Source organism: Manis pentadactyla, chromosome 6, assembly GCF_030020395.1.
Source record: "Manis pentadactyla isolate mManPen7 chromosome 6, mManPen7.hap1, whole genome shotgun sequence".
Taxonomy (NCBI): Eukaryota; Metazoa; Chordata; class Mammalia; order Pholidota; family Manidae; genus Manis; species Manis pentadactyla.
The window spans coordinates 113,715,771-113,742,314 of NC_080024.1; the positions used below are offsets into that span (position 1 = coordinate 113,715,771).

Below are 26,544 nucleotides of genomic sequence, written 5' to 3' on the forward strand. Positions count from 1 at the left end.
AGATTTTTAGCAAGGAAAAAAATTTAGTCTGCTATGAATAAACCATTAAATTGAAAAGAGATACATGCATGAAAGGCAGTGGTATTTCTCACTAAGTATTGCCTTCCAGATTATTAAAATGGATCTTTTTTTTTGTTTGAAACACTTCAAAGAATGCTACAGCTGTTTTAGCCGTATAGTGTTCCTTACAATATTATATAAAGCTCCCAAATGTTCAGCTGAGAAGCCATTTTGAAATGCTGACAGGAGTAATGTTGATCACTCTAACTCCCAGCAGTTGAGTTACTGCCAGTGTCTTGAATTCATCATTCCTGTGTGGTAAGATATGGTCTGCTCACTACAACACTGGTTCCTCCTCATCCCCAGTTTTGCATCTTTCAGTTTTGTTAAAACATGAAAAATGTTCTCTCAGTTTCTGCATTTCTTACATTTCCTTCCAACATTGTTAATATACTCCCCCTGTGGTCTCCCCTTTTCCTTTTCTCAGTGTTGCGTGTGCGCGTATGTATATATGAGTGGTGCTTTTAGAGTTAACTGAGAAATTTCCAAGCAGTGAACAGGAGGTAGTCACACAAAACTTGTTAAATACAATCTGCTGGAAAACAGAGTAGATGTGAGAAGCAGGCTGGGAGAATTAAAACACACACATGCCATTTATTTTTGCAGAAATAAAATATTCCTGAGAAATCATTCATTCTTACCATTTCATTTTCATTTTGGGTTTTGTCATCTTTTAAGTTTTTCTTTGGAAGCTTCTAAAGTCATCTGTGAATGTAAAGAAGTTTTTAACATTTTACAAGCTAGTTCATAAGGATTTTAAATTAATTCATATTCATACAAAAAAGGCACATACCCAAGTATGGAAAAGGTTGAATAAACTACTGTACTTACGCACAGTGGAGTATAACACAGCTATAAAAAAAGAGTGTGGGCAATCGCTGTGTTCTGACATGGAGTGATTTCCAGAGAAATTAGGAAGTGAAAATCCAGTTGCAAAATAGCATGTATAGTATTCTACCTTTTCTGTAAGAAGGAAGGGAAAGATAAGGAAAAATCATAAACATAACTGCTATTTTTACAAAAAGGAACCCAGGAAGGATAAGTCAGGAAACAGTGAGGTAGGTCCGGTGCCTGAGGTAGAATGCGGTGGGTAAAGTAGGGGAAGGAGAGAGGCTTTTTGATTACCTTTCTGTATAGCTTTAACTTCTGGAAGTATGTTAATATTCTACATATTAAAAAATACAAATAAATTGTTAAGACTGAAAGCAAATTGAAACAAGTGAATTTAACAGCATTTTAAGTGAATACCTGCACTGAAGAGAGGGAAAAATGATGAATCCAAGTAGTTGATGAATGCAGGTTTTAACTATACACCCCGTTAGTGCATGTCAGAGAGGCGGGTCACACTGCATCTAAATCCTCAGTTCTTTTTGTAGATTCGTTTACTATAGCAGGTGGGTAAAACAGTTCTGGACCTGTAGTAGATAAGCTATTGGATTTCGTCGTGTATGAGTAAATGTGTTGATCTTGTTAGAGGAGAAATACAAATACGATGGAAAAGGCAGAACAAACCCTTTGGGGATGGATTGGCATCAGACATATCTGTTTGAGCTTATGATTTATAATACATATATGTATGCATATATGGGTAAATGTTTATGTATGTATGTATGTGTTTGTTTTTTATGTAACTATAGAGTGAAGGAATAGGATGGCACTGTAATGGTGTGATCAAAATTAACATATCCAATGAGGGGACACATGGGCATCATGAGTCTTCAGAGGCGGTACCCTGAGAAGGGCTCATCGTCACCCATGTAGGATGCTGGAAAAATGCATGACCTGAACCTGGTCATGGGGAGACATAAGACAGATCTAAAATGAGGAACTCTCTATTTACAACAAATGGGGAATAAGGGGAAAATCTATGTTCTTTAAAAAATATCAGTATTATGAAAGATAAATGCTATAGAAATGTTCCAGATTGAGGGAGACTAAAGAGGTGTATCAACTAAATTTAGTATCTGACCCTAGACTGACTCCTGGTCTGGAGTGGGGGAAATGTTATAAAGTACACTGTTGGATAAATTGGAAAAACTGAAATATGACAGATTAGTTAAAAGTGATGTATAAATGTTAAATTCATAGAAGTTGATAACTGAGCTGTTGTATGTAAGAGATGTTCCTATTCACAGGGAAAATACACTGCTCTTAAGGAAAGCTATTTAGTATTCAAGGGTAAAGAGCCCTCAAATAATTCAGAAAAAAATCTTATGTGTATGTATGTATTTGTATATACACATAGACATGACAGACAGGAAGCAAGCGGAAATGACAAATGAGAGACTGTTAACCAATAAATAAATCTAAGCAAAGGCTGCATGTGTTCTTGGTACTATTCTTGCAAATTTTCTTTAAGTTTGACATTATTAACAAATGTAAAGATTTTTTCAAAAGAAGTAAATTTCACCCTAAAAATAGGCATTCATATGTTAAGCAGTAATAAGTAGTAACAAAATTGGTGATTAAAAAGCAGCTCTGGATTTAATAGAACTGGATTTTAATCATCATTTTCTATTAGTATACTTGTAAGTTTATTTTCAATTAAGACTAAATTGACTAGTAATGCTGAATCTGCTTGAAACTATCTGCTCAAAACTAATAATTCAGCAAAGCTGTGGGAAACAAGACCAGTATTAAAGGAAATAATATTAAACAGGAACCAATTAGTAAGTTTATATGAAATAGATAACATTTACAGTAGCAATGCACATTAAAAGACACACAGGCAAAAATACAACAGTTCTATTATTTTATTGAAGCATAGTTGATATATAATATTATATTGGTTTCAGTTGAACAACATAATGATTCAACAGTTACATATATTATTAAATCCTCACTCCAACTAGCGTAGTTACTCTCTATCAATGTACAAAGATGTTACAGAACTAGTGATTATATTCCCTATGAATATAACCAGGTAACTAATTTATAAAGGTCATCCAGTGACGAATTTATATTATGATTGAAATTTTGTGCCTCTATCCCCTTCACCTATTTCACTTACCCAACCTCTCCCTCCCCCATAGTAACCACCAGTTGCTTCTCTGTGTCTGAATCTACTGCTGTTTTGTTTATTTAGTTTTGTTTTGACAAAGCATTTTTGAAGTCTATGTGAAAATTTAAAAAACATCTTGGCCAAACAAAAATAATTAGATTAAATGGAGAGGGAACAAGCTTCTGAATTAGAATACTCAATTATATAAAGATTGCTGTCCAGATAGAAAGACTCATTATATGCAAATAAGACAATGTGATACAGGCAAATACAACAGTGAGCACAGTAAGAAGTCCAGAAATAGACCCACAGGTGTGTGGAAAAATGACACAGTAGAAGTAACTTTCCAGATCAATGAAAGGCAATCAAATACTTTAAAAAAAATTATTGAAGAATTTGTTTTTTTGTATGAAAAAATAGACTTCTATCTCACACCATAGAAAAAACCAGCTCCAGTTGTATTGTAGATTTTTAAGTTTGAAGAACAAAATTTTTAAAAGAACACAAGGAGAATATCCATGTAACTTCAGGGTTGTGAGGGATTTCGCAGGCGAGATGTGCAAGCTGTGCAGGAAATAATAATTGATATCTTTTCAGCATTAAAATAAAAATTTCTCTACAACGAAGTCATTGGAAACAAAGTGAAGACCCAAGTCCAGCCTGGGAATAGGTCATCAGCATAATCAACAGAGGATCGCTTCCTCTGTACAAGGATGAGCTCCTTTGAATCATCACAGAAACATGGGCAAAAGGAATGAACAGGGACTATAGTGCACAGGACATAAGAGTTTCACAGATGAACTGTATCAGAAATATATAAAAATGATTAAACCATAAACCGTCTTTGAGGGCCAAGTATATATGAGCAGCCTTCTGTCTTTGGAAGTTTGAGCTTCCAAACTAGTACAGTAAGTTTCTTGAGTGTATGCATAGGCACACAAAGTGTTTTTAATATCAAAGTATGAAGACATTTCAGTGGCTAATGTTATATTTTGAAATTTAATAGGACCAGTCCTTTTCGGAGCATGAAAATGGTTTTCAGGTTGGAATGAAATTAGAAGGCATTGACCCTTGACATCCATCTGTATTTTGTATACTTTCTATTGCTCAGGTAAGAGATGGTATTGTTGTCTTGGGATAATTGCACAGTGACAGCAAATAATTCTAGAGAATAATGAATTTGAATAATTTCTCTTATAAACAAGTTCCAGTACATTATAGATTTATTTTAATCAGTGGTGGATAAAATATGTTAAGAATTTTTTCCCCCTCCAAAGATTGATATTTTGGTAAATCCCTCATTTCTAGAAGCTGCTCTTGATTTAATTGGTAAATAGTTTTCACCTAAGGTTGATAACAATCAGTGGATCCCACAACATTGATTTTGTCTGTTTAAAGAGACACAGTTATTCAAGCTTTATCTGAACTAATGAGAAATGTATATGAAAATTATCTAGGCACATGAATTTTATATATATATATATATAGATATACATGCATTTTATGAAAATTAATGGAGTGAAAAGCCATTGATGAAAGTAAGTGGCTTATAAAATTTAATGTTTACTAAACATTTTGTTATTAAATTGATAAAAGACCTCTATGTTTTTAATAACATTAAACATAGGAAATACTATCCATTCAATTTATTGATTGATTATAGCTATTAAATTGTATAGTATGTTTACAGGACATATTTCTGAGACTATTTTATTATTTCCTTTACTGAGTACATTAGATCCATATGTTAGAATTGAAATAAGGTCACACTCATTTTGGTTTTGCCCTGTACATTGGCTTATATTGTCTTGGGATATGAATCCAAGCCAGACAGCGAGGGATGGGCTTTCTGAAAGGAATATTTGATAGGTATTGAATGAATAAATAAAGTTGTCAATTAATGGAAATATAAACTGACCTTTGAAGCCTAGACTGAATAAAAGGATAATTTTTTTTTGCAGGAAAAATTCTAGATACTTAAAAGATAATGTCTATTTTGTTAGCATTTTGTCTTACTCAGATGTCATCTATAAATTTATTCTATAATACAAACACAATTAGATGGAAGGATTAGTTCATACATGTTGATGGTACTGACGGAATATATGAATATTTTGTTAGTTTTGTGTATTCTTCAGATCCATGACATTTAATGAACAATTGAAAACATTCCATTTTGCAGGTGTGTGGTTACCATCTGAGACTTCATTTTGATGGTTATTTAAGCTGCTATGATTTTTGGACCAATGCTGGTTCCCCTGATATTCATCCAGTAGGGTGGTGTGAAAAGACCGAACATAAATTGCACATCCCTAATAAGCCAGGATGGAAAGAGATGAGTATTATGTTAACAACATTTCTTGAAATACTAACAAGAGAGCCTGGTATGAATTGATTTTCCAAATAAAAGTTTGATCCACAAAAAGCAGTAAGACTACAATATACCATTCTTAGAAATAAATAAATGTCTTTAAAAGAAAAGTATCAATGACTGTTTAGGTCAAATATTAGAGCATTTTATTTTACATAAAGTTTATTAAACCTTTTAAAGAGGGAAGAAATTAATGTTTAAATCATGGTTGAAATGATATATTTCACTTAATCGTTACTGTACAGTGGGGAAACCTGATTCACTGTATATCATTTGTTTCAAACAGAAATCCTAGGAAACAGGGAGTCAAGAAAGAAACAATTTCACTCTCTGTTTTCTTTTGATGAAAATTAAAAATCTCACCTTTGTCATTTGTTGTATGCTAAAGGAACCTGGGACCGGCAAGTGTACCTGAAGCTTTTTTTGTTTGCTCTGTGCTTGTGAGGTGAGGATTTGATCAGTAGAGCTGGCAGTGGGCTGGTTTCCTTACACATCAGACTGCTCTGCAAGGTGTCCTGTTTGAATGCTAGACAGTTTGATGACTGTGGCAGTTTCCAGTGTCAGTAAATAGTCATTTTAGTCTTAGCAACTAACTTAGGGTGTCCTTTGGGATCCATCCTCAAGACTAAAGGCAGTCGCCTAAGATTGCTCTTGCATGCAAGCTATTAACAGGCTACTGGCTGATTCATTCAGTAGATATTTGTGGAGCCCCTTATTATGTGCAGGCACAGGGGAAATGGCAGTGAGTGAATGACCCTTCTCTGTCTTCATGGGGCTTTTATGCTAGAGGAGGGAGGAAGAAGGATAAAGATACAGTGTCAAGCAGTGACAGGATTGGGGGACTGAGAGTAGTCAGGGATACTTTTTCAGATAGGGTGGTAAAGAAAGGTCTGGAACATAACTTGACAGATGCATGGATGAAATGGGAGGGAAGGCAGTGTGGCTACCTAGGTGGGAGTGCCTGTCAGCCAGGAAAGCAGGAGCAAATGCCCTGGGGTAAAGTGTTCTGGGTGCAGTTAAGGAAACCTGGGGAGATGAATGTGGCTGGAGCAGAGGCATGGATGAGAAGGTAAGAGATAGTCAGGGATGCAGCCAGGGCCCTGAAGGCTTTGCAAGGAGCTTGGCTTTTCTTTTAGTGTAACATTCAATCAGAAAATACTGAGCCCGTCTGATTTGGCCCAGCACCATGTGAGCCACTTCAGAGCATATGGATGGGAGGATAAGGCATTTTAAAAATGGGAAACCTGCAAAGATGTGGAGCAGAAAGCAGGAGCTGCCAAATGGTCTTTAGAACATGAAGGTTCTGTGATTGACCTCACGTGTCTGCCCATGAGGACATCGATGGTCTTGATGACATGGCTTCTTTAGGAGCAATGGCAGATTCAGGAACTTTTGTCTCTTCTCTTTGCCCATTTTGGAAAGCCTTCATGGGAGATGAGACTCTGTAATCAGGCCACCAGGGTTATCAATCCCATATGTTAATGAATTTTTAAAAATTGCAGGAATGATGTGAATGATGGGAAATCACACTTGACAGTTTTGATTTCATACATTAAACAGCACTGAAACAATTTAGAGATTTTAATTTAAATCTTGTGGTCTGCTAAAGGACACTGAATTTATGGCAGAAGACTGAATAAGAAGAATGTATTTAATGTGCACATGGCTACATCTTGTGGGTATTTTGAGTTTTCTGTACTTTTTTTAGGATATAGAAAAGATAAGTTTGTTTGGATGGATTACTTGAAGGCCTGCAAATTGCAAAATGCTCCCAAGAAATTATTCAGAAACAGAAGAAGTTCTGTAAGTATTTTCCTCCTCAATATAAATCAGATTTTTGCTTGAGCTTAAATTTCTGTAAAATTCAGTATATATTCTGTAGTATTTTAATCTTCCAAGAATCCTTAGCTTCTTATGACTTTTCTCACTTAATTTTTCAGCTTCCTATGGGCATATCTTTATTTTCACCTTTAAATATACAATTATGTACTTTAATTAGATGGAGAGACTTCAAAATGTTATACTAAACCTGCTACATTTAAAATGCCTATCAGAAATGTTTTTTCCTTTCTGCTTCCAGTGGATTGCTTGATTAAACTTAGTTTTAGTATTTTGAGATGAGTAGATACCCCAGGTAGACTTTGAATGTGGCCAGCATACTTGTAATTGCATGTAATTAGAATGAGGGTGATGTTTCTTACCTATTTAAGGGGTGAAAGAGGGTTTGGGTAGAGCACACTCCCAGTGCCATGGGTGTCCCAGCAACCTAGAAAGTCTTCAGGAGAGAATGAGAGTGAGTCACAGCCTCCACCTACTCCGAGCCCATCTCTGGGCTCAGCAGTGAGGCCACACATCCGGGAAGGGGGTAGTGCAGCCTAGAGTCAGAAGTCAGCCCTGCCACGTACTGGCTTTGTGCCGGTCTGGGACAAACCCAGCTTCTCCATGCTTCAGTATCCTGTCCAAATCAGTGTTGTAGAACCTTTTGATGTGTTTCATAGAATTGTGTCAAGGGAAGAGAGTTATAGAAATGTGAGATTGCTATTAAAAATGAACTGTGCTGAAGGAAAACAAAAATCAGGGTTTGGTATGAATAGTAGAGAAGTAGGAAAAAACCCTGTTCTCTTCCCCAGATGCATGTAGACTTCCTAAATGCCAGGGCTGGCTAATTATAGCTCTATGAAAAGTGGTGTTTTGTCATTGTACTCTTATTGTAAATCATAGCCCTTGTATTTTTAATACAAAAATATATGTGCAGATACTAAAAATGTTGACTATTTTTAACTGTAATTTTATTTATGGATTAGTGTATGTGTTCTTTAAATATTGAGGAAGCTATTTTCAGATCTGACCATAGTATATTTGGTAATTTTGTGCTAAATTGCCTATCTTTACTACTTTTCCAAATAATGCTATTTGGAAACTATTCAAAAGCTTATGGGGAGCATAGAAAATCATTTGATGCTAGTGTATTCAGTAAAAATTATATTTTAAAATTAATATGGATTATTCTAAGAACTGAAGGGGGGAAATGATGAAGATAAGAGAACTAAAACCTACCTGCACAACAAAAGAGAAAAGCACCATGTAAAAGCTAGTCTCCCAGGTCTTTGTTATGAATGTAAACCTCCTAACAGTCGGTTGGAATATATTTACTGGCATTTGCTGGCTTCATTCCTGAGGAGGCTAAGTGTTGATACCCTGTAGACTTTTCTGATGCTAAAAATTCTACAAGTTTTGACAGTGGCTCAGTCCCGTTTGGTGTCCTTTTCCTTTTGTGGCTCTTCCCTCTGTTGCTGTGTTAGAATGGGCCAATGGCTAAAGGGTTTCAGGTTGGAATGAAGCTGGAGGCCGTGGACAGGAAGAACCCTTCCTTGGTGTGTGTGGCGACCATAGCAGATGTTGATGATCGCTTACTAGTGCATTTTGACAATTGGGATGAGAGCTACGATTACTGGTGAGACACAATGTGCATTTATTTTTGTGTGTTTATGTTTGGTACTAAGAATTTATTTTATCCCAGTACTGTCACTGTTCTTGCTGTTCTAATAGTAATGAACATCAGGGATTTAGTGACAGATTTTTCGTTACCTTGTCTTTCACATGAGCTGTTGAATTAAAGAGCCCAAGTAACTTTTTCTCCATTCTGTGAGAGGTTCCCTAATGAGCCCTCATCTGAAATATATGGACAGTTCAGGGCAAATGTATAGAATGTGTCTAGTTTTTAAGGGAAGCACTTTTTGTGAATAGGAAGTTAAGAAATCGCAGTGTTTTTCCCTGAAAAAAAGTGAGCTCAGCCTGCCGTATTTTTAAAAAGGATGATTCACAGAAGATTGAGTGAATTATTTGAAAGCCTGTGGGGAGCAGAAAAAATGTATGCTACAATGCCATTAAATTAACATTGCCTGCATGAACAGGATTTTCTGGGTAAAAACCTGAAATATGGAAGAGGGCCTGGCAAAAATAATTTTTGTACAACTTCTTCACAGTATATCCAGAATTACTGACAAGTCTCAGCCGAAGTCTGTAGTTCTACATGTGCATGAAGAGGGCCCTATTTTCTTCTTTCAACTAAGAAGAAGAGCATAAATGATTTCTGCATGTGTCTTAGATAAAATGGTCTGGGTTCCTTGAAAAAGACAGAGAGGATACATTTTTGGAGGGCAGACCCAAGATGGCAATGTGAGTAGGACAGTGGGAATCTCCTCCCAAAAACATATATATTTTTGAAAATACAACAAATACAACTATCCCTAAAAGAGAGACCAGAAGACACAGGACAACAGCCAGACCACATCCACACCTGCGAGAACCCAGCGCCTGGTGAAAGGGGTAATATACAAGCCTCAGCCTGGCGGGACCCGAGGCCCCTCACCCCAGCTCCTGCGGGAGGAGAGGAGTCAGAGTGGGGAGGGAGAGGGAGCCCAGGACTGCTGAACACCTAGCCCTGGCCATCCGCACTAGAGCTCAGACACACAGTGCGTGCGTGGGGAGCTGGAAACTAGGGAAGCAGGACAGTAAGACCTGTGAGCGGGTCCAACAGCCGGCACCTCTGGAACAAAGAAAAGCAAGTACTTTTTGAAAGTCTTAAAGGGACAGGGACCCCACAACTGGACGGAAGCATCCTGGGTCACAGTCCAGCAGCTGGAAATTCCAGGGAACTCCAGGTGCACTAACCCCCTGGGCAACAGCTCTGAGACCCCTCACGGAGGTAAACAGCCAAACAGCCTCCTGTACATTACCCCTCCGGGGCCTCGCCATAGCATAGCAGCAGCCTGAGGCTGGCCACGCCCACAGCAAGGGAGCTTCCTTAATACCGGACCGGCAAGATACAGAGACCCAGTCTACATGCAATTGCCCAACAAAAGCCACTAGGGGTCGCAGTTGTCCCAGTAAAGAAAGGCCAGGAGCAAGTGGAAAAGTCTAAGCTCTCCCATCTGACAGACGCGTCAATAGCATACCACTACACCTATCAACATGAAAAGGCAAAAAAATTTGATCCAGACAAGACTAACCCAGACAGCTTCGACATCTTCTACATCTTCCCCTGAGAAGGAACTTGGGGAGATATATTTAACCAGTGTTGCTGAAAAAGAATTCAAAACAAAAGTCATAACCATGCTGATGGACTTGCAGAAAAATATGCAAGAACTAAGGAGGGAGAATATAGAAATAAAACAATCCATGGAAGGACTTCAAAGAAGAATGGACAAGATGCAAGAGACCATTAATGGACTAGAAAACATAGAACAGGAACGGAGAGAAGGTGATGCAGAGAGAGATAAAACGATCTCCAAGAATGAAAGAATATTAAGAGAACTGAGTGACAAATCAAAATGGAACAATATCCTCATTATAGGGGTACCAGAAGAAGAAGAGAGTGAAAAAGGGATAGAAAGTGTCTTTGAAGAAATAATTGCTGAAAACTTCCCCAAACTGGGGGAGGAAATGGCCTCTCAGACCACAGAGGTACAGAGAACTCCCATGACAAGGGATCCAAGGAGGGCAACACCAAGACACATAATAATTAAAATGGCAAAGATCAAAGACAAGGACAAACTATTAATGGCAGCCAGAGAGGAAAAAACAGTCACCTACAAAGGAAAACCCATCAGGTTATCATCAGACTTCTCAACAGAAACCTTACAGGCCAGAAGAGAATGGCATGATATACTTAATGCAATGAAACAGAAGGGCCTCGAACCAAGAATACTGTATCCAGCACGACGATCATTTAAATGTGAAGGAGGAATTAAACAATTCCCAGACAAGCAAAAGTTGAGGGAATTAGCCTCCCACAAACCACCTCTACAGGGCATCTTAGAGGGACTGCCCTAGATAGGAGCACTCTTAAAAAGAGCACAGAACAAAACACCCAACATATGAAGAATGGAGGAGGAAGAATAAGAAGGGAGAGAAATAAAGAATCATCAGACCATGTTTATAATAGCTCAATAAGCGAGTTAAGTTAGACAATAGGTAGTAAAGAAGCTAACCTTGAACCTTTGGTAACCACAAAATTAAAGCCTGCAATGACAATAACTACATACTTTTCAATAATCACCCTAAATGTAAATGGACTGAATGCACCAATCAAAAGACTCAGAGTAATAGAATGGATAAAAATGCAAGACCCATCCATATGCTGCTTACAAGAGACTAATCTCAAACCCAAAGACATGCACAGACTTAAAGTCAAAGGATGGAAAAAAATATTTCATGCAAACAACAGAGAGAAAAAAGCAGGTGTTGCAATACAAGTATCAAACAAAATAGACTTCAAAATAAAGAAAGTAACAAAAGATAAAGAAGGACATTACATAATGATAAAGGGCTCAGTCCAAGAAGAGTTTATAACCATTATAAATATATATGCACCCAATACAGGAGCACCAACATATGTGAAACAAATACTAACAGAATTAAAGGAGGAAAGAGAATGCAATGCATTCATTTTTGGAGATTTCAACACACCACTCACTCCAAAGGACAAATCCACCAGAGAGAAAATAAGTAAGGACACAGAGGAACTGAAAAACACCCCAGAACAGATGGACCTAATAGACATCTATAGAACTCTACATCCAGAAGCAACAGGATACACATTCTTCTCAAGTTCACATGGAACATTCTCCAGAATAGACTACATACTAGGCCACAAAAAGAGCCTCAGTAAATTCCAAACGATTGAAATCCTACCAACCAACTTTTCTGACCACAAAGGCAAAAAACTAGAAATAAATTGTACAGAGGAAGCAAAAAGACTCACAAACACATGGATGATTAACAACATGCTCCTAAATAATGAATGGATCAATGACCAAATTAAAATGGAGATCCAGCAATATCTGGAAACAAATGACAATAACACAAAGCCCCACTCCTGTGAGATACAGTAAAAGCAGTCTTAAGAGGAAAGTATATAGCAATCGAAGCATATTTAAAGAAGGAAGAACAATCCCAAATGAATAGTCTAATGTCACAATTATCGAAATTGGAAAAAGAAGAACAAATGAGGCCTAAGGTCAGCAGAAAGAGGGACATAATAAAGATCAGAGAAGAAATAAATAAAATTGAGAAGAATAAAACACTACCAAAAATCAATGAAACCAAGAGCTGGTTCTTTGAGAAAATAAACAAAATAGACAAGCCTCTAGCCAGACTTATTAAGAGGAAAAGAGAGTCAACACATATCAACAGAATCAGAAACAAGAAAGGAAAAATCACGACGGACCCAACAGAAATACAAAGAATAATTAGAGTGTACCATGAAAACCTATATGCTAACAAGCTGGGAAACCAAGGAGAAATGTACAACTTCCTAGAAAAATACAACCTTCCAAGACTGACCCAGAAAGAAACAGAAACTCTAAAGAGACCAATTACCAGCAACGAAATTAAAGCAGTAATCAGAAAACTACCAAAGAACAAAACCCCCGAGCCAGATGGATTTACCTCGGAATTTTATCAGACATACAGAGAAGACATAATACCCATTCTCCTTAAAGTTTTCCAAAAAATAGAAGAGGAGGGAATACTCCCAAACTCATTCTATGAAGCTAACATCACCCTAATACCAAAACCAGGCAAAGACCCCACCAAAAAAGAAAATACAGACCAATATCCCTGATGAACGTATATGCAAAAATACTCAACAAAATATTAGCAAACCAAATTCAAAAATACATCAAAAGGATCATACACCATGACCAAGTGGGATTCATCCCAGGGATGCAAGGATGTTACAACATTCGAAAATCCATCTACATGATCCACCACATCAACAAAAAGAAGACAAAAACCACATGATCATCTCCATAGATGCTGAAAAAGCATTCGATAAAATTCAACATCCATTCATGATAAAAACTCTCAGCAAAATGGGTGTAGATGGCAAGTACCTCAACATAATAAAGGCCATATATGATAAACCCACAGCCAACATCATACTGAACAGCGACAAGCTGAAAGCTTTTCCTCTGAGATCGGGAACAAGACAGGGATGCCTACTCTCCCCACTGTTATTCAACATAGTACTGGAGGTCCTAGCTACAGCACTTAGACAAAACAAAGAAATACAAGGAATCCATATTGGTAAAGAAGAAGTTAAACTGTCACTATTTGCAGATGACATGATATTGTACATAAAAAACCCAAAAGTCTCCTCTCCAAAAATACTAGAGCTAATATCGGAATTCATCAAAGTTTCAGGATACAACATTAACACACAGAAATCTGTGGCTTTCCTATACACTAACAATAAACTAATAGAAAGAGAAATCAGGAAGACAATTCCATTCACAATAGCATCAAAAAGAATAAAATACCTAGGAATAAACCTAACCAAGGAAGTGAAAGACCTATACTCTGAAAACTATAAGACACTCTTAAGAGAAATTAAAGAGGTCACTAACAAATGGAAACTCATCCCATGCTTGTGGCTAGGAAGAATTATTATCGTCAAAATGGCCATCCTGCCCAAAGCAATATACAGATTCGATGCAATCCCTATCAAATTACCAAAAGCATTCCTCAATGAACTGGAACAAATAGTTCAAAAATTCATATGGAAACACCAAAGACCCCGAATAGCCAAAGCAATCCTGAGAAGGAATAATAAAGTGGGGTGGGATCTCCCTCCCCAACTTCAAGCTCTACTACAAAGCCACTGTAATCAAGGCAATTTGGTACTGGCACAAGAACAGAGCCACAGACCAATGGAACAGAATAGAGACTCCAAACATTAACCCAAACATATATGGTCAACTAATATTCAATAAAGGGGCCATGGACATACAATGGGGAAATGACAGTCTCTTCAACAGATGGTGCTGGCAAAACTGGACAGCTACATGTAAGAGAATGAAACTGGATCACTGTCAAACCCCATATGAAAAAGTAAATTCGAAATGGATCAAAGACATGAATGTAAGTCATGAAACCATAAAACTCTTAGAAAAAAAACATAGGCAAAAATCTCTTAGACATAAACATGAGTGACCTCTTCTTGCACATATCTCCCCCGGCAAAGGAAACAAAAGGAAAAATGAACAAATGGGACTATATCAAGCTGAAAAGCTTCTGTACAGCAAAGGACACCATCAATAGAACAGAAAGGTACCCTACGGTATGGGAGAACGTATTTGTAAACGACAGTTCCAATAAAGGGTTGACCTCCAAAATATATAAAGAGCTCACACACCTCAACAAACAAAAAGCAAATAATCCAATTAAAAAATGGGCAGAGGAGCTGAATAGACAGTTGTCTAAAGAAGAAATTCAGATGGCCAACAGACACATGAAAAGATACTCCACATCGCTTGTCATCAGAGAAATGCAAATTAAAACCACAATGAGATATCATCTCACACCAGTAAGGATGGCTACCATCCAAAAGACAAACAACAACAAATGTTGGCGAGGTTGTGGAGAAAGGGGAACCCTCCTGCACTGCTGGTGGGAATGTAAATTAGTTCAACTATTGTGGAAAGCAGTATGGAGATTCCTCAAAATGCTCAAAATAGAAATACCATTTGACCCAGAAATTCCACTTCTAGGAATTTACCCTAAGAATGCAGCACTCCAGTTTGAAAAAGTCAGATGCACCCCTATGTTTATCGCTGCAGTATTTACAATAGCCAAGATATGGAAGCAACCTAAATGTCCATCAGTAGATGAATTGATAAAGAAGATGTGGTTCATATACACAATGGAATATTACTCAGCTATAAGGAAAAAACAGATCCTACCATTTGCAACAACATGGATGGAGCTAGAGGGTATTATCCTCAGTGAAATAAGCCAGGCAGAGAAAGACATGTACCAAATGATTTCAGTCATATGTGGAGTATAAGAACAAAAGAAAACTGAAGGAACAAGGCAGCAAGAGAATCACAGAACCCAAGAATGGACTGACAGTTACCAAAGGGAAAGGGACTGGGGAGGACGGATGGGAAGGGAGGGATAAGGGCGGGAAAAAAGAAAGGTTGCATTACGATTAACATGTATAGTGTGTGGGGTGCATGGGGTGGGCTGTGCAACACAGAGAAGACAAGTTGTGATTTTACATCATCTTACTATGTTGATAGACAGTGACTGTGAACGGGTATGTGGGGGGGACTTGGTGAGGGGGGAAGCCTAGTGAATATAATGTCCTTTATGTAATTGTAGATTAATGATACCAAAATAAAATTAAAAAAAGAAAAAAGAAAAAAAAAGAGAGAGAGGAAATTGTAAGTGTATGGAGGCTGGTCTGCCCTATTAAAATTTGGACTGGCTTATTAATGTTTTCCTTGCTGCAGGCAAGAAGTGGTAGATGTTTATTAAAATGTTCACCCTTTGAGAAATCACTAGCATTTCAGGTCCTTGTCAAACACCTTTTAAAAAAATGTTTTTAAATTTCAAGAAGGTTATATGCAAGACATGTTTGGTCACTCAGCTTACAAAATACAGTACTAAAAATTACTTCTAATTCTCTTTAGCTGTAAAATATTTTAGCTCTGAAGTAATATTTTCCAGTGTATCACTAAATTTTCAGAATGGTCATTACTCTTGAATTCTTTCTCTGCTGTTGAGTAATGTGGGATCTAAACCAGTCCTGTTTCTGCAAGTGTGATGGAAATAGTCCTTATGTCCAGCCAGCTGGTTGTTGTCAGGAGAATGGAAGAACTCTGGTAACACCCCAAGGTGAGACTGGCTGGGTTTTTTTGAAGCCACCTCTGTGAGTGGCAGTGACTATTCCTATTTTGTTTATGCAAACCACATTTCAATACAAAATGTCTGTGAAAATGCTGTGCAAGATTCTGTTGTCCCCTAAGTGCCCCAGATGTCTGAAATCTACACATCTGTACCCAAAAGGAAAATGAATTGTGTTTACAATGATGTATTAGGCAGTCATTTAGAAAAAGTTGCTGAGGAATTTCTATCCCAACGAAATGAGTATAATTGCTGGGGATTGACATTTAGAACTAACTACCTCTACCTTCATCATTTATCTTATAACTTCCACTAATTTATTCATTGACCCATAAGATTATTGAATATACTTAACTTTGGAGTTAAATGTAGGAAATGTTGCACTGTAAAAAATGAGAATTAACTTAAAAATGTGTCTCCAAGCTTGCCAGACCCCTTCAGTAAACCAACTTAATGACTCAGCTAAACACTCAAGTAGGGACTCTCTCTCTAGTTAATTGTATTTTTTCTCATTACAGAAATATTGGGAAATGTTCTCTATCAAATCTCTTATTTTCTTGTTTCAAACTGGATTTAAATATAATGGCTGTGTAATCTTAGCATTTTTGAAACACGTGTTCTGAAAGAAAACTATTCCTTTCAATAAAAAATGTACAGGAAGAAATGCAAAGTAAGGAACATGTCATTCTAGAATGGAGCAGATCTTTAACCTTTTCATCTGAATTATTCTGGAATTCTGTTTTTTGTGTTTTTCCTCAATATGAAAAATGTTAGAATTTGTCATCAAATTCAGGAGTTCAGTGAAAAAACCTGAAAAATTAAAGACAAGTAGAACAAAACAAAACAAAACAAAAACCACAGCCTATTTAAAAACATCCAGTTAGGCTAGAAAGATTTTATGAAATATGTATCATCTTCCTTATTTCTAATGTTGATATGCAGAAAGATTTAGAGTTGTTCACCCTGTTTTTCTGCAAAACAGGCAGATCCTAGCTTTAGAATAATGTCCTTGAGTTGAGGTGAAATGTTCCAGGGGTCTCAGAATATGTGGCATGAATTGGTGAGCCTGGAGATGAGCCCTCACTTCTGCACTTTCCCCTTGAAATCTGAGTGATAGTATTAGCCTTAGACTAATTTAGCATTAGAAATTCTTCAGTTCAGGGTCAAGCTATCCTCTCTGAGTTAAGTTTAAAATTCTGAGGAGATTTGATCCTGATGTACAGTGTTTGAATTAGAATCTCCAATTAGCCTGTGTCTAAACCTCATGTATTTATTATATTCCTTTTACAAACTAAAGGGTTTTTTAATCCACTGAGACACTGCCCCGGCTCCTTCGTGTGTTCACATAAGCACTTTGTTTGGCATACTGTGCATTTTGCCCTTTCAGCATACGGCTTATTCACAAGCCCCGCCACCGTCACCGCCGTGGACGGAAGAGGTTTCCACACCCTTACCAGTTACCCTGTTCTCTCCTCCCTCTCAGGCCTAGGCACCCACTAATCTGCTGTATGTATCCATGGACTTGGCTACTCTGGACATTCATGAAAATTGAATCATACAATGTGTGGCCTTTTGTGTCTGCTTCTTTTGCTTGGCATCACATTTTCAGGACTCAGGTTGTAGCATGAATCAGTACTTCATTCCTTTTTATTTACAAGTAATTTCCCAATATATGAATATATCACATTTTGTGAATGCATTCATTGGGTGATGGGCTTTTGGGTTGTTTTCACTTTTTTACCATTACAAATAAGGCTGCTGTGAAGTTTCATGTTTAAGTTTTTGAGTAGCAAATTTTCATCTCTCTTAGTGTCATGCTCAGAGTGGAATTGGTGTTTCATAGGGTAACTGTGTGTGAGGAATCAGTAAACTATTTTCCAAAGTGGCCGCACGTTTTACATTCCCAGTATCAATGTATGAGTCCAATTTCTTCACATCCTCACCAACACATTACTGTCTTTTTGATTACAGCCAGTCCTAGTGGATATGAAGTCATATGTCAATGTCGTTTTGATTTGCATCTTTCTAGTGACTAATGATGTTGAGTGTCTTTTCAAGTGGTTATTGGTCATTTGTGTATCATCTTTCAAAGAAGATCTATTTAAGTCTTTTGCTCATCTTTAAATTGGGTTGTCTTTTTACTATTGTCTAATAACTACTGAGTTATTAGAGTTCTTTGATTAGATATTAGGCCCTGCTGTCTTTTTCACTTTCTTGATAGTTTCTTTCAAAGCACAGAAGTTTTTCATTTTGATGAAGTCCTATTTACCTATTTTTTCTTCTGTTGTTATGCTTATGGTATCTAAGCAAGTACTACTGAATCTAAGTTCCCAAAGACTTGTCACAAAAGACCATACTTTCCCCATTGATAGATCGTGCCAGATTTATTAAAAATCAGCTGATAATAGATGTATGTGTTTATTTCTGGACTCTCAATTCTATTCCATAGGTCTGTATGTCTGCTCTTATACCAATGCCACACTTTGCTAATTACTGTATCTTGTCAGAAAATATTGAAAATAGAATTTGTGAGTCCTCTAACTCTGTTCTCTCTTCTTTTTCAAGATTCTTTTAGCTATTCTGAGTCACTTGCATTTCCCTGTGAATATTAGAATTAGCTTGCCAAGTTCTGCCTAAAAGAAGCCAAGTGGGACTTTGATAGTTATTGATGTGTATATAGATCAATCTTTGGGAGTATTGCCATTTAAGAAGACTAAGTTTTCTAGCCCATGAACATGGGGCCTCTTTCCATTTATTTAGGCCTTTAATTTTCTTTCAGTGATATCTTGTAGTTTTAAGACTGCAATTCACATAACATACAAATAACCATTTTAAAGTACACAGTTCAATGCTAGTATGTTCATAATGTTATATAACCACCAGTTGTCTCTAAACATGCTGTATTTAGTAGACAGTCCCCACTCCCTGCCTCCTATGCTCTGGTAACCTCTAATCTGCTTTCTATGGGTTTTCCTATTCTAAATATATTATACAAAATGAATTATGCAAAACATTACCTTTTGTGTCTGGCTTCTATCATGGAGTGTAATGTTTTTTAGGTTTATCCAAGTTGTAGCATATATCAGTACATTGGTTCTTTTTATGACTGAATACTATTTGACTATATGGATATAACACAATTTGTTTATCTGTTCATCTGTTGATGGGCATTTGGTTTGTTTGTGCTTTTGGCTTTTATGAATAATGCAGCCATAAGTACTCCTATACAGTTTTCTGTGTGGACATACGTCTTCATTTTTCTTGGCTATATACCTAAGAGTGTAATTGCTGAGTCAAAATGTGTTTAACATTTTGAGCAAATGACACTGTTCGCTGAAGCACCTGTGCCATTTTATATCTGTACTAGCAATGTTATGATGGTTCCTATCTTTCAGTATCCTTGTCAACACTTGCTCTTTCCTATTTCTTGATTAAAACCATCCCATTGAGTGTGAAGTGGTATCTCATTGTGGTTTTGATTTGCATTTCTCTGACTAATGATGTTGATCATCTTTTCATGTGATTATTGGTCATTTGTATAACTTATTTCAAGAAACATCTATTCAAATCCTTAGCCCACTTTTAAAAATTATATATTCTTTAAAATATTTTTATTTAAATATTTTATCATGTACCATTATTTATTATTTTTATTATAAGAATTCTTTATATATTCTAGATATTAAACCCATATTGTAAAAATGATTATCACATGTTTTTTCCGTTCTATAGGTTGTATTTTCACATTCTTGATAATGTCCTTAGATACACAATAGTTTTAATTTTGATGAAGTCTGATTTGCCTATTTTTTGTCTGTTGCTTATGCTTTGTTATTAAATCTAAGAATCCATTGTCATATTTGAGATCATAAGGATTTACTCCTATGTTTTTTCCTGAGTATTTTATAATTTTAGCTCCTATATTTGAGTTAGTGAACCATTTTGATTTAATTTTTGTGTATGAAGTAAAGTAGGCATCCAACTTCATTTTTCTGCATCTGATTACCCAATTTTCCCAGTACTATTTGTAGAAGAAACTATTCTTTATCCATTGAATGATCTTATCAACATCATTGAAAATCAGCTGGCCATAGATATTTAGGATCATTTCTAGACTTGATTCTATTTCATTGGTCCATGCCAGTATCACAGTGTTTTTCTTTCCAACATTTTTTAAGAAAAAATTTAAATTACAGCAGAATTGAGAGGAGGGTACAAAGGTTTCCCATATACCTCCATTCTCCACACATGCACAACCTCACCCAATCAATAACAACATCCCCCAGCCACAGTGATACATTAATTTCAATTGATGACCCAAACTGACACATCATTATCACCCAAACTAAATAGTTTATTTATGGTTCATTCTTGGTAAAATACATTTTATGGGCTTGGACAAATGTGTAATGACATGTATTTATTATTATGCTATCAAAGAGAGTGTTTTCACTACTTTAAAACCCTCTGTGCTCTGCTTAGTCATCTCTCACACTCCAAAATCTCTGGCAGCTAATAGTCTTTTTACTGTCTCTGTGGTTTTGCCCTTTCCAGAATGTCATGTAGTTGGAATCATGTAGGAGGTAGCCTTTTTAGATTGGCTTCTTTCACTTAGTAATACACATTTAACATTCCTCCATGTCTTCTCATGACTTAATAGCTCATTTCTTCTTAGCGCTCAGTAATATTCCATTGAATGGTTGCATCTCAGATTATTTATCCATTCACCTACTGGAGCACATCTTAGTTGTTTCCAAGTTTGGGAAATTATGAATAAAGCTGCTTTAAAATCTGTGGGGAAGTTTTTGTGTGGACGTGTTTTCAACTCCTTTGGGTAAATACCAAGGCATGAGATTGCTGGATGGTATGATAAGATGTTAAGTTCTGTAAGAATGCACTAAACTGTCTTCCAAAGTGGCTATAACAATAAATATTTCCACCAGCAATATATAAGAATTCTTGTTGCTCTACATCCTCACCAGCATTTGGTGCTGTCAGTGTTTTAGATTTGGCCATTTGCCTATGTGCACAGTGTTATGCCATTGTTGTTTTAATTTGCATTTCCTTGATGACACCTGATGCAGAGTGTCTTACCGTTTGCTTATTTGTCATTTGTAAATCTTCTTTAGTGCAGTGTCTGGTAAGGTTTTGGCTTGTTTTTAATCAGGTTGTTTGTTTTCTTATTGTTGAGTTTTAAGAGTTTTTCTTAATATGTGTATTTTGGATTGGTTCTTTTTCAGATATGTCTTTTGGAAATATTTTCTCCCAGTTGTGGCTTGTCTTTTCATTCACTTGACAGTGTGTATAGAAAAGCAGAAGTTTTTAATTTTAATGTAGTTCAGCTTGTCACTGATTCCTTTCATAGATCATGCTTTTTGCATCATGTTAAAAGGTCATCCTCAAACCCAAGGTCATCTAGATTTTTTCCTATGTCACAGGAGTTTTATAGCTTTGCAGTTGACATTTAGGTCTGTGATCCAGTTGGAGTTAATTTTTGTGAGGAGAGTAGGGTGTAAGATCTGTGTCTACGTTCATTGTTCTGCATCTGGGATGTCCAGTTGTTTCAGCACTATTTGTTGTAAAGACTGTTTTTGGTCACTATATTGCCTTTGCTCCTTTGTCAAAGATCAGTTGACTGTGTTTATGTGAGTCTATATCTGGGCTCTCTGTTCTCTTCCATTGATCTGTGTACTTGTCTATTCTTTCACCAATACTATCCTGTCTTGATACCTGTAGCTGTATAGTAATTCTTAAAGTTGGGTAGAGTCAGTCCTTTATTCTTCTTCAATGTTGTGTTGGTTGTTTCTGTGTCTTTTTGTCTCTCCATGAGAACTTTGGAATGTTTGTCAATATCAACAAAGTGACTTGCTGGTATTTTTATTGGAATCTGCACTGCATCTATAGATCAAGTTGGGAAGGACTGCCATCCTGACAATATTGAGTCTTCTTATTTATGAACGTGGAATATTTCTCCATTTATTTAGTTGTTTGATTTATTTCAGCATAGTTTTATAGTTTTCCACATATATATATTGTCTGTATTTTATTAGATTTATACCTATTTAATTATTTTGGATGAAAGGTATTGTGTTTTTAATTTAAAATTTCACCTGTTCATTGCTGGTATATAGGAAAACAACTGACTTTTATATATTCCCCTTGTACTCTGCAGCCTTTCTGTAATTGCTTATTGGTTCCATGAAATTTTTTGTTGATGCTTTTGAATACTCTGTGCAGACCATCATGTCATTGCAAGCAAAGTTTTATTTCTTTCTTTTTAATTACTTATTTTGTTTTTATACCTTTTATTTCCTTTTCTTATCTTAGTGCATTAGTTAGGATATACCAAACTGTGGCTTTGTAGTCAGTTTTAAAATCTGGAAGTGTGAGCCCTCCATCTTTGTTTTTCTTTCAAGATTGTTTTGGCTCTTTGTGGTCCCTTGCAGTTCTATATGAACTTGAGGATTAGCTTTTCCATTTGTGGAGAAATGACTGTTGGGATTTTGATAAGGTTGCATTGAATGTAGGTTGCTTTAAGGAAGAGCACCATCTCAATAACACTGAGTTTTCCAATCCATGAACACGGGATGTCTTTTCACTTATTTAGATGTCTTTAACAGTGGTATTTTTAGTGTTCAGTGTACAAGTCTTATTTCCTTGGTTAAATTTATTTCTAGGTATTTTATTGTTTTGGATGCTATTGTAAATGGAATTGTTTATTTCTGGCATAGGGAAACAACTGATTTTATATCCTGCAGCTTTACTGAATTCATGTATTAGCTCTAGTGGGACTTTGTGTAGACTCCAGGGGATTTTTCTTATATAGAATTGTGCAGTCTGTTAAAAAAACAAGGTTCCAAAAGACTCAAGTTTCCGAACTGAATGCTTTTAATTGTGTTTCTTGCCTAATTGTTCTTGCTAGGACTTCCAGTACAGTGGTGAATGTAGTAGCAAAAGTGGGCATTCTCATCTTTTTCCTAATCATAGGACAGAAAGATTTCAATCTCTTTCCATTGAGTTTGATGTTAGCTGTGGGTTTTTCATAAATATCCTATTTCATATGGAGAAGGTTACCTTCTACTCCTAATTTTCTAAGTGTTTTTATTGTGAATGGAAGTTCAATTTTGTCCAAGGCTTTTTCTACATGTGTTGACGTGATCAGTGGGAATGTTCTCCCCTTTGTTTCATGGTGTATAATCCTTTTGATTACTCACTTTTTCATGGTGTATAATCCTGAGCAGGCCCTGCTCAGCTTTGTACAATTCTCTTGATGTTTTTTTTTTTGATCTATATTCACAGGGATATGTTTTTTTTGTAATATCTTTAGTTTATACTTTTTAATGTTATTATAAATGGAATTGTTCTCTCAATTTCATCTTTAGATTGTCCATTGCTGTTATGTAGAAATATAATTGATTTTTGTTTAATGATCTTACATTCTGAACCTTGTTAAGTTAGTTTATCGCTCTAATTGTGTGTGCATGCATGTATGTGAGTGTGTATATTCCTTAGGATTTTCTATATGCAAAATTAGGTGATCTCTAGGTGTCATACTTCTTCCTTTCCATTCTGAATGCTTTTTATTTCTTCCCTAAATTATCCGGCTAGAACTTCCAGTGCACTGTTGAATAGTAGTTCCTTCTCTTGTTGATCTTAGGGGAATGCCCAGTCTTTCCACATTAAGTATGATTGCTGTGGATTTTTGTATATGCCCTTTATCAGACTGAGGAAATTCCCTTCTATTTCTAGTTTGTTTTATCATGAAAGGGCAGTCCTTTATTCTATTAATATGATGTTAACTGCATTTATTATTTTTCATTTGCCGAACAAGTATTGTATTCCTGGATAAATTGCACCATTCTGGATTTTATTAGGGAGTTTTGTGTCTGTATTCATAATCTCATCTACTCTTTTAAAATGTTTTTTTTATTCCTAATAGAGTATCTAAGGCTGCTCTTAGTGCTAAGGAAAAACAAAGAACAATAAGTCACAAAGCTTAGTTATTTAAAAATATTCATGTCTTTAAGAAGGACTCAGCTGTGTCATAAAGGAGTTTCGTCTTACACAGTTACAGGAGTTGACCTTCAGTGTGGCTTTCACTGAATCTCAGAAAGTTTCCTATTTAATATGGTGATATGCAACATGAAAACTCAAGTTGATCAACCATTTAGTCAAGATATTAACAAGATATCATATGCAAAGGAACTGTGAGCAAAAGTTGGGTGAGGGCAATTAAAGCTTAGCAGTAAACAAAATTGCTTAAAGCTTGTGATGAGTTATGTTCATGTTGGCCTGTAGGTTTGTGAAAACACGAGTGCCCCAAAGATGTTAGGTCCCTATTAATTACATAAGAGGGTAAAGATTTGGAGCTATGGATAGTAGAAGGTGCCCTGAGTCAGGATAATAGAATGCTGTGTGAGGTAGCTCACAAATGGGAATTTAAACCAGATTTTAAAAGAAAAACCAAACACATCAGAGTGATCTTCAGATATTCTTTCCCCTATGACAAGGCTGGAGCTAAAAGTACTTGAAATATGTCTATGGTCCATATGTTTAAAATATGTATATTTTTAGAGTTTAAATATGTTAAAATATAAAACTAACACTGAATGATTTGTTTCTGTTAGCTATTTGGCTCTGCAATTTGTTAGCTGTAGCTATTTTGCTTAAAATGAATTTATATTTTAAACATTACTTATGTCTGTAGATTTTTACATTAAATTTTACTTTATGGTTGTAATTACATTGTTGTCAAAAAATATATTTGCTATATCTGTCTTAGCTTGTATGTGCATGCATGTGTGTACATGTGTATAATTGCCCTTCTGAGTGCACTTGAGAGTAGAACAGCATATGCTGATCTTTGTAGTTGCTGCTGGTATATATTTACAGCCTCATAGACTCCAGATAAGAGGCCTTCTGCAGAAGGAAAGAGAAAACCCAGTTTTTAAATATGTAAACTATAAAATGTAAAGGTAAATTTAATCCAATGTGTTACATCTTCTATTCTGTATCTTTCTTGAGAGGCCTAAAAAAAAAAGGAAGAACCTTCTATTCCTTCAGAAGGGAATTTTAACTGAAGTTACATAATGACAAACATATAGACATATAGAAAAACCTAATAACACAAATCTTAGTATCTGAAGAAGAGACTCTCTTCTCTAGCATGGTAGTTAGGTCTCTTGGTGAGATCTTGATCCTCATTTCGGGTTGGGTAGGCAATGTTGAGCTAAAGCCAACTCCTTACAAATAAAGGTAAATATGATTCTTTTATTGAAGTAAAATCTCCTAGTAGCATAACTTTAGGTGGTACATTATATATAGCCAACTCTATGCAGTTAGAAATTAGATATATTGAAGAATGTTAAATGGATTTTCAATTAAAAGTTACATTTTTCCTCCTTTTTCAGATCTTTTGAATGGCAATGCTATTTTAAAAGTAACTGATTGCTTTGTATGTATATGAAATTTCCAGTACTCTGTATTGCTCAGAGTGGCTTGTTTACCACTTAGAACAGTATTGTGAAGACTGTGTGTTTTCTCAACAGCCCTTATGTGTGAAATTCTCTTCTGTAATCAGTGGCAGGAGCCTCTGCCCCAGCCAGCCTCCCACTCCTTGTTGGCAGGTAGACAGGAAATGCTGCGGAACCACATGGCTATCAGGGTCCCTCTGGCCGACAGCAGAGCACTGACCCCAGCAAGGATGACAATCCTGCATAGAGTGGCTCTCCACATGCAGGTTGCCAGTCACACATGAGGCACAGACTGCGTCTACACTCCAACTCAGCAAACACCTCCAGAGTGACTTCTCTGTTCATAGAATGGGAAAAACTGAAGAATAAAACATGATGCTCGCTCTGAAGGAAGGGATCCATTTATGTTCTTGTAAAACTCTATTGAGATGTAATTCACACGCTACACAATTCATCCATTTATAATTTATAATTCGTTGGTTTTTAAACATATTTGCAGAGTAGTAAAACCATCAGCCCCATCAATTGTAAGTTTCCATCACCTGAAAAAGAAACCCTGAACCATGTAGCTATTATCGGCCATTCTCCCCAGCTCTTGGCACCCATTAATATAGTGCCTTTCTTTATAGATTTGCCTATTCTGAATATTTCATGTAGGTAGAATCATATGTCTGGCTTCTTTCACTTAGCATAATGATAGAGTTCTTCCACAATGTAGCATGTATCAGCACACTGCTTATTTTTTTTTTCCAGTTTTTCTATTTCTCTGTCAGGTATATTATTTTATTTCATTTTTTGCATTTTAAATTTCATTTGTATTAGTGTATATTCCATGTCAGAACATAGTTGTTGTTTTTTTTCTGAAGAACATTATGTTTACTATGCTCTCCCCTACCCCATGTCCCCCTCACAAACCCCATTACAGCTACTGTTCATCAGCATAGTAA

At 36.2% G+C, this 26,544-nt stretch overlaps 1 protein-coding gene across 1 annotated transcript in view; it reads left to right on the forward strand.

The window, feature by feature from the left end:
• L3MBTL4 (L3MBTL histone methyl-lysine binding protein 4) overlaps nt 1–26,544 on the forward strand; it is a 503,654-nt gene that overhangs the window by 141,233 nt on the left and 335,877 nt on the right. Inside the window, 6 exon segments of the mRNA XM_057504056.1 lie at nt 4,068–4,172; nt 5,244–5,377; nt 7,139–7,235; nt 8,735–8,886; nt 14,597; nt 16,040–16,115. Coding sequence (XP_057360039.1) covers nt 4,068–4,172; nt 5,244–5,377; nt 7,139–7,235; nt 8,735–8,886; nt 14,597; nt 16,040–16,115 — 565 coding nt within the window.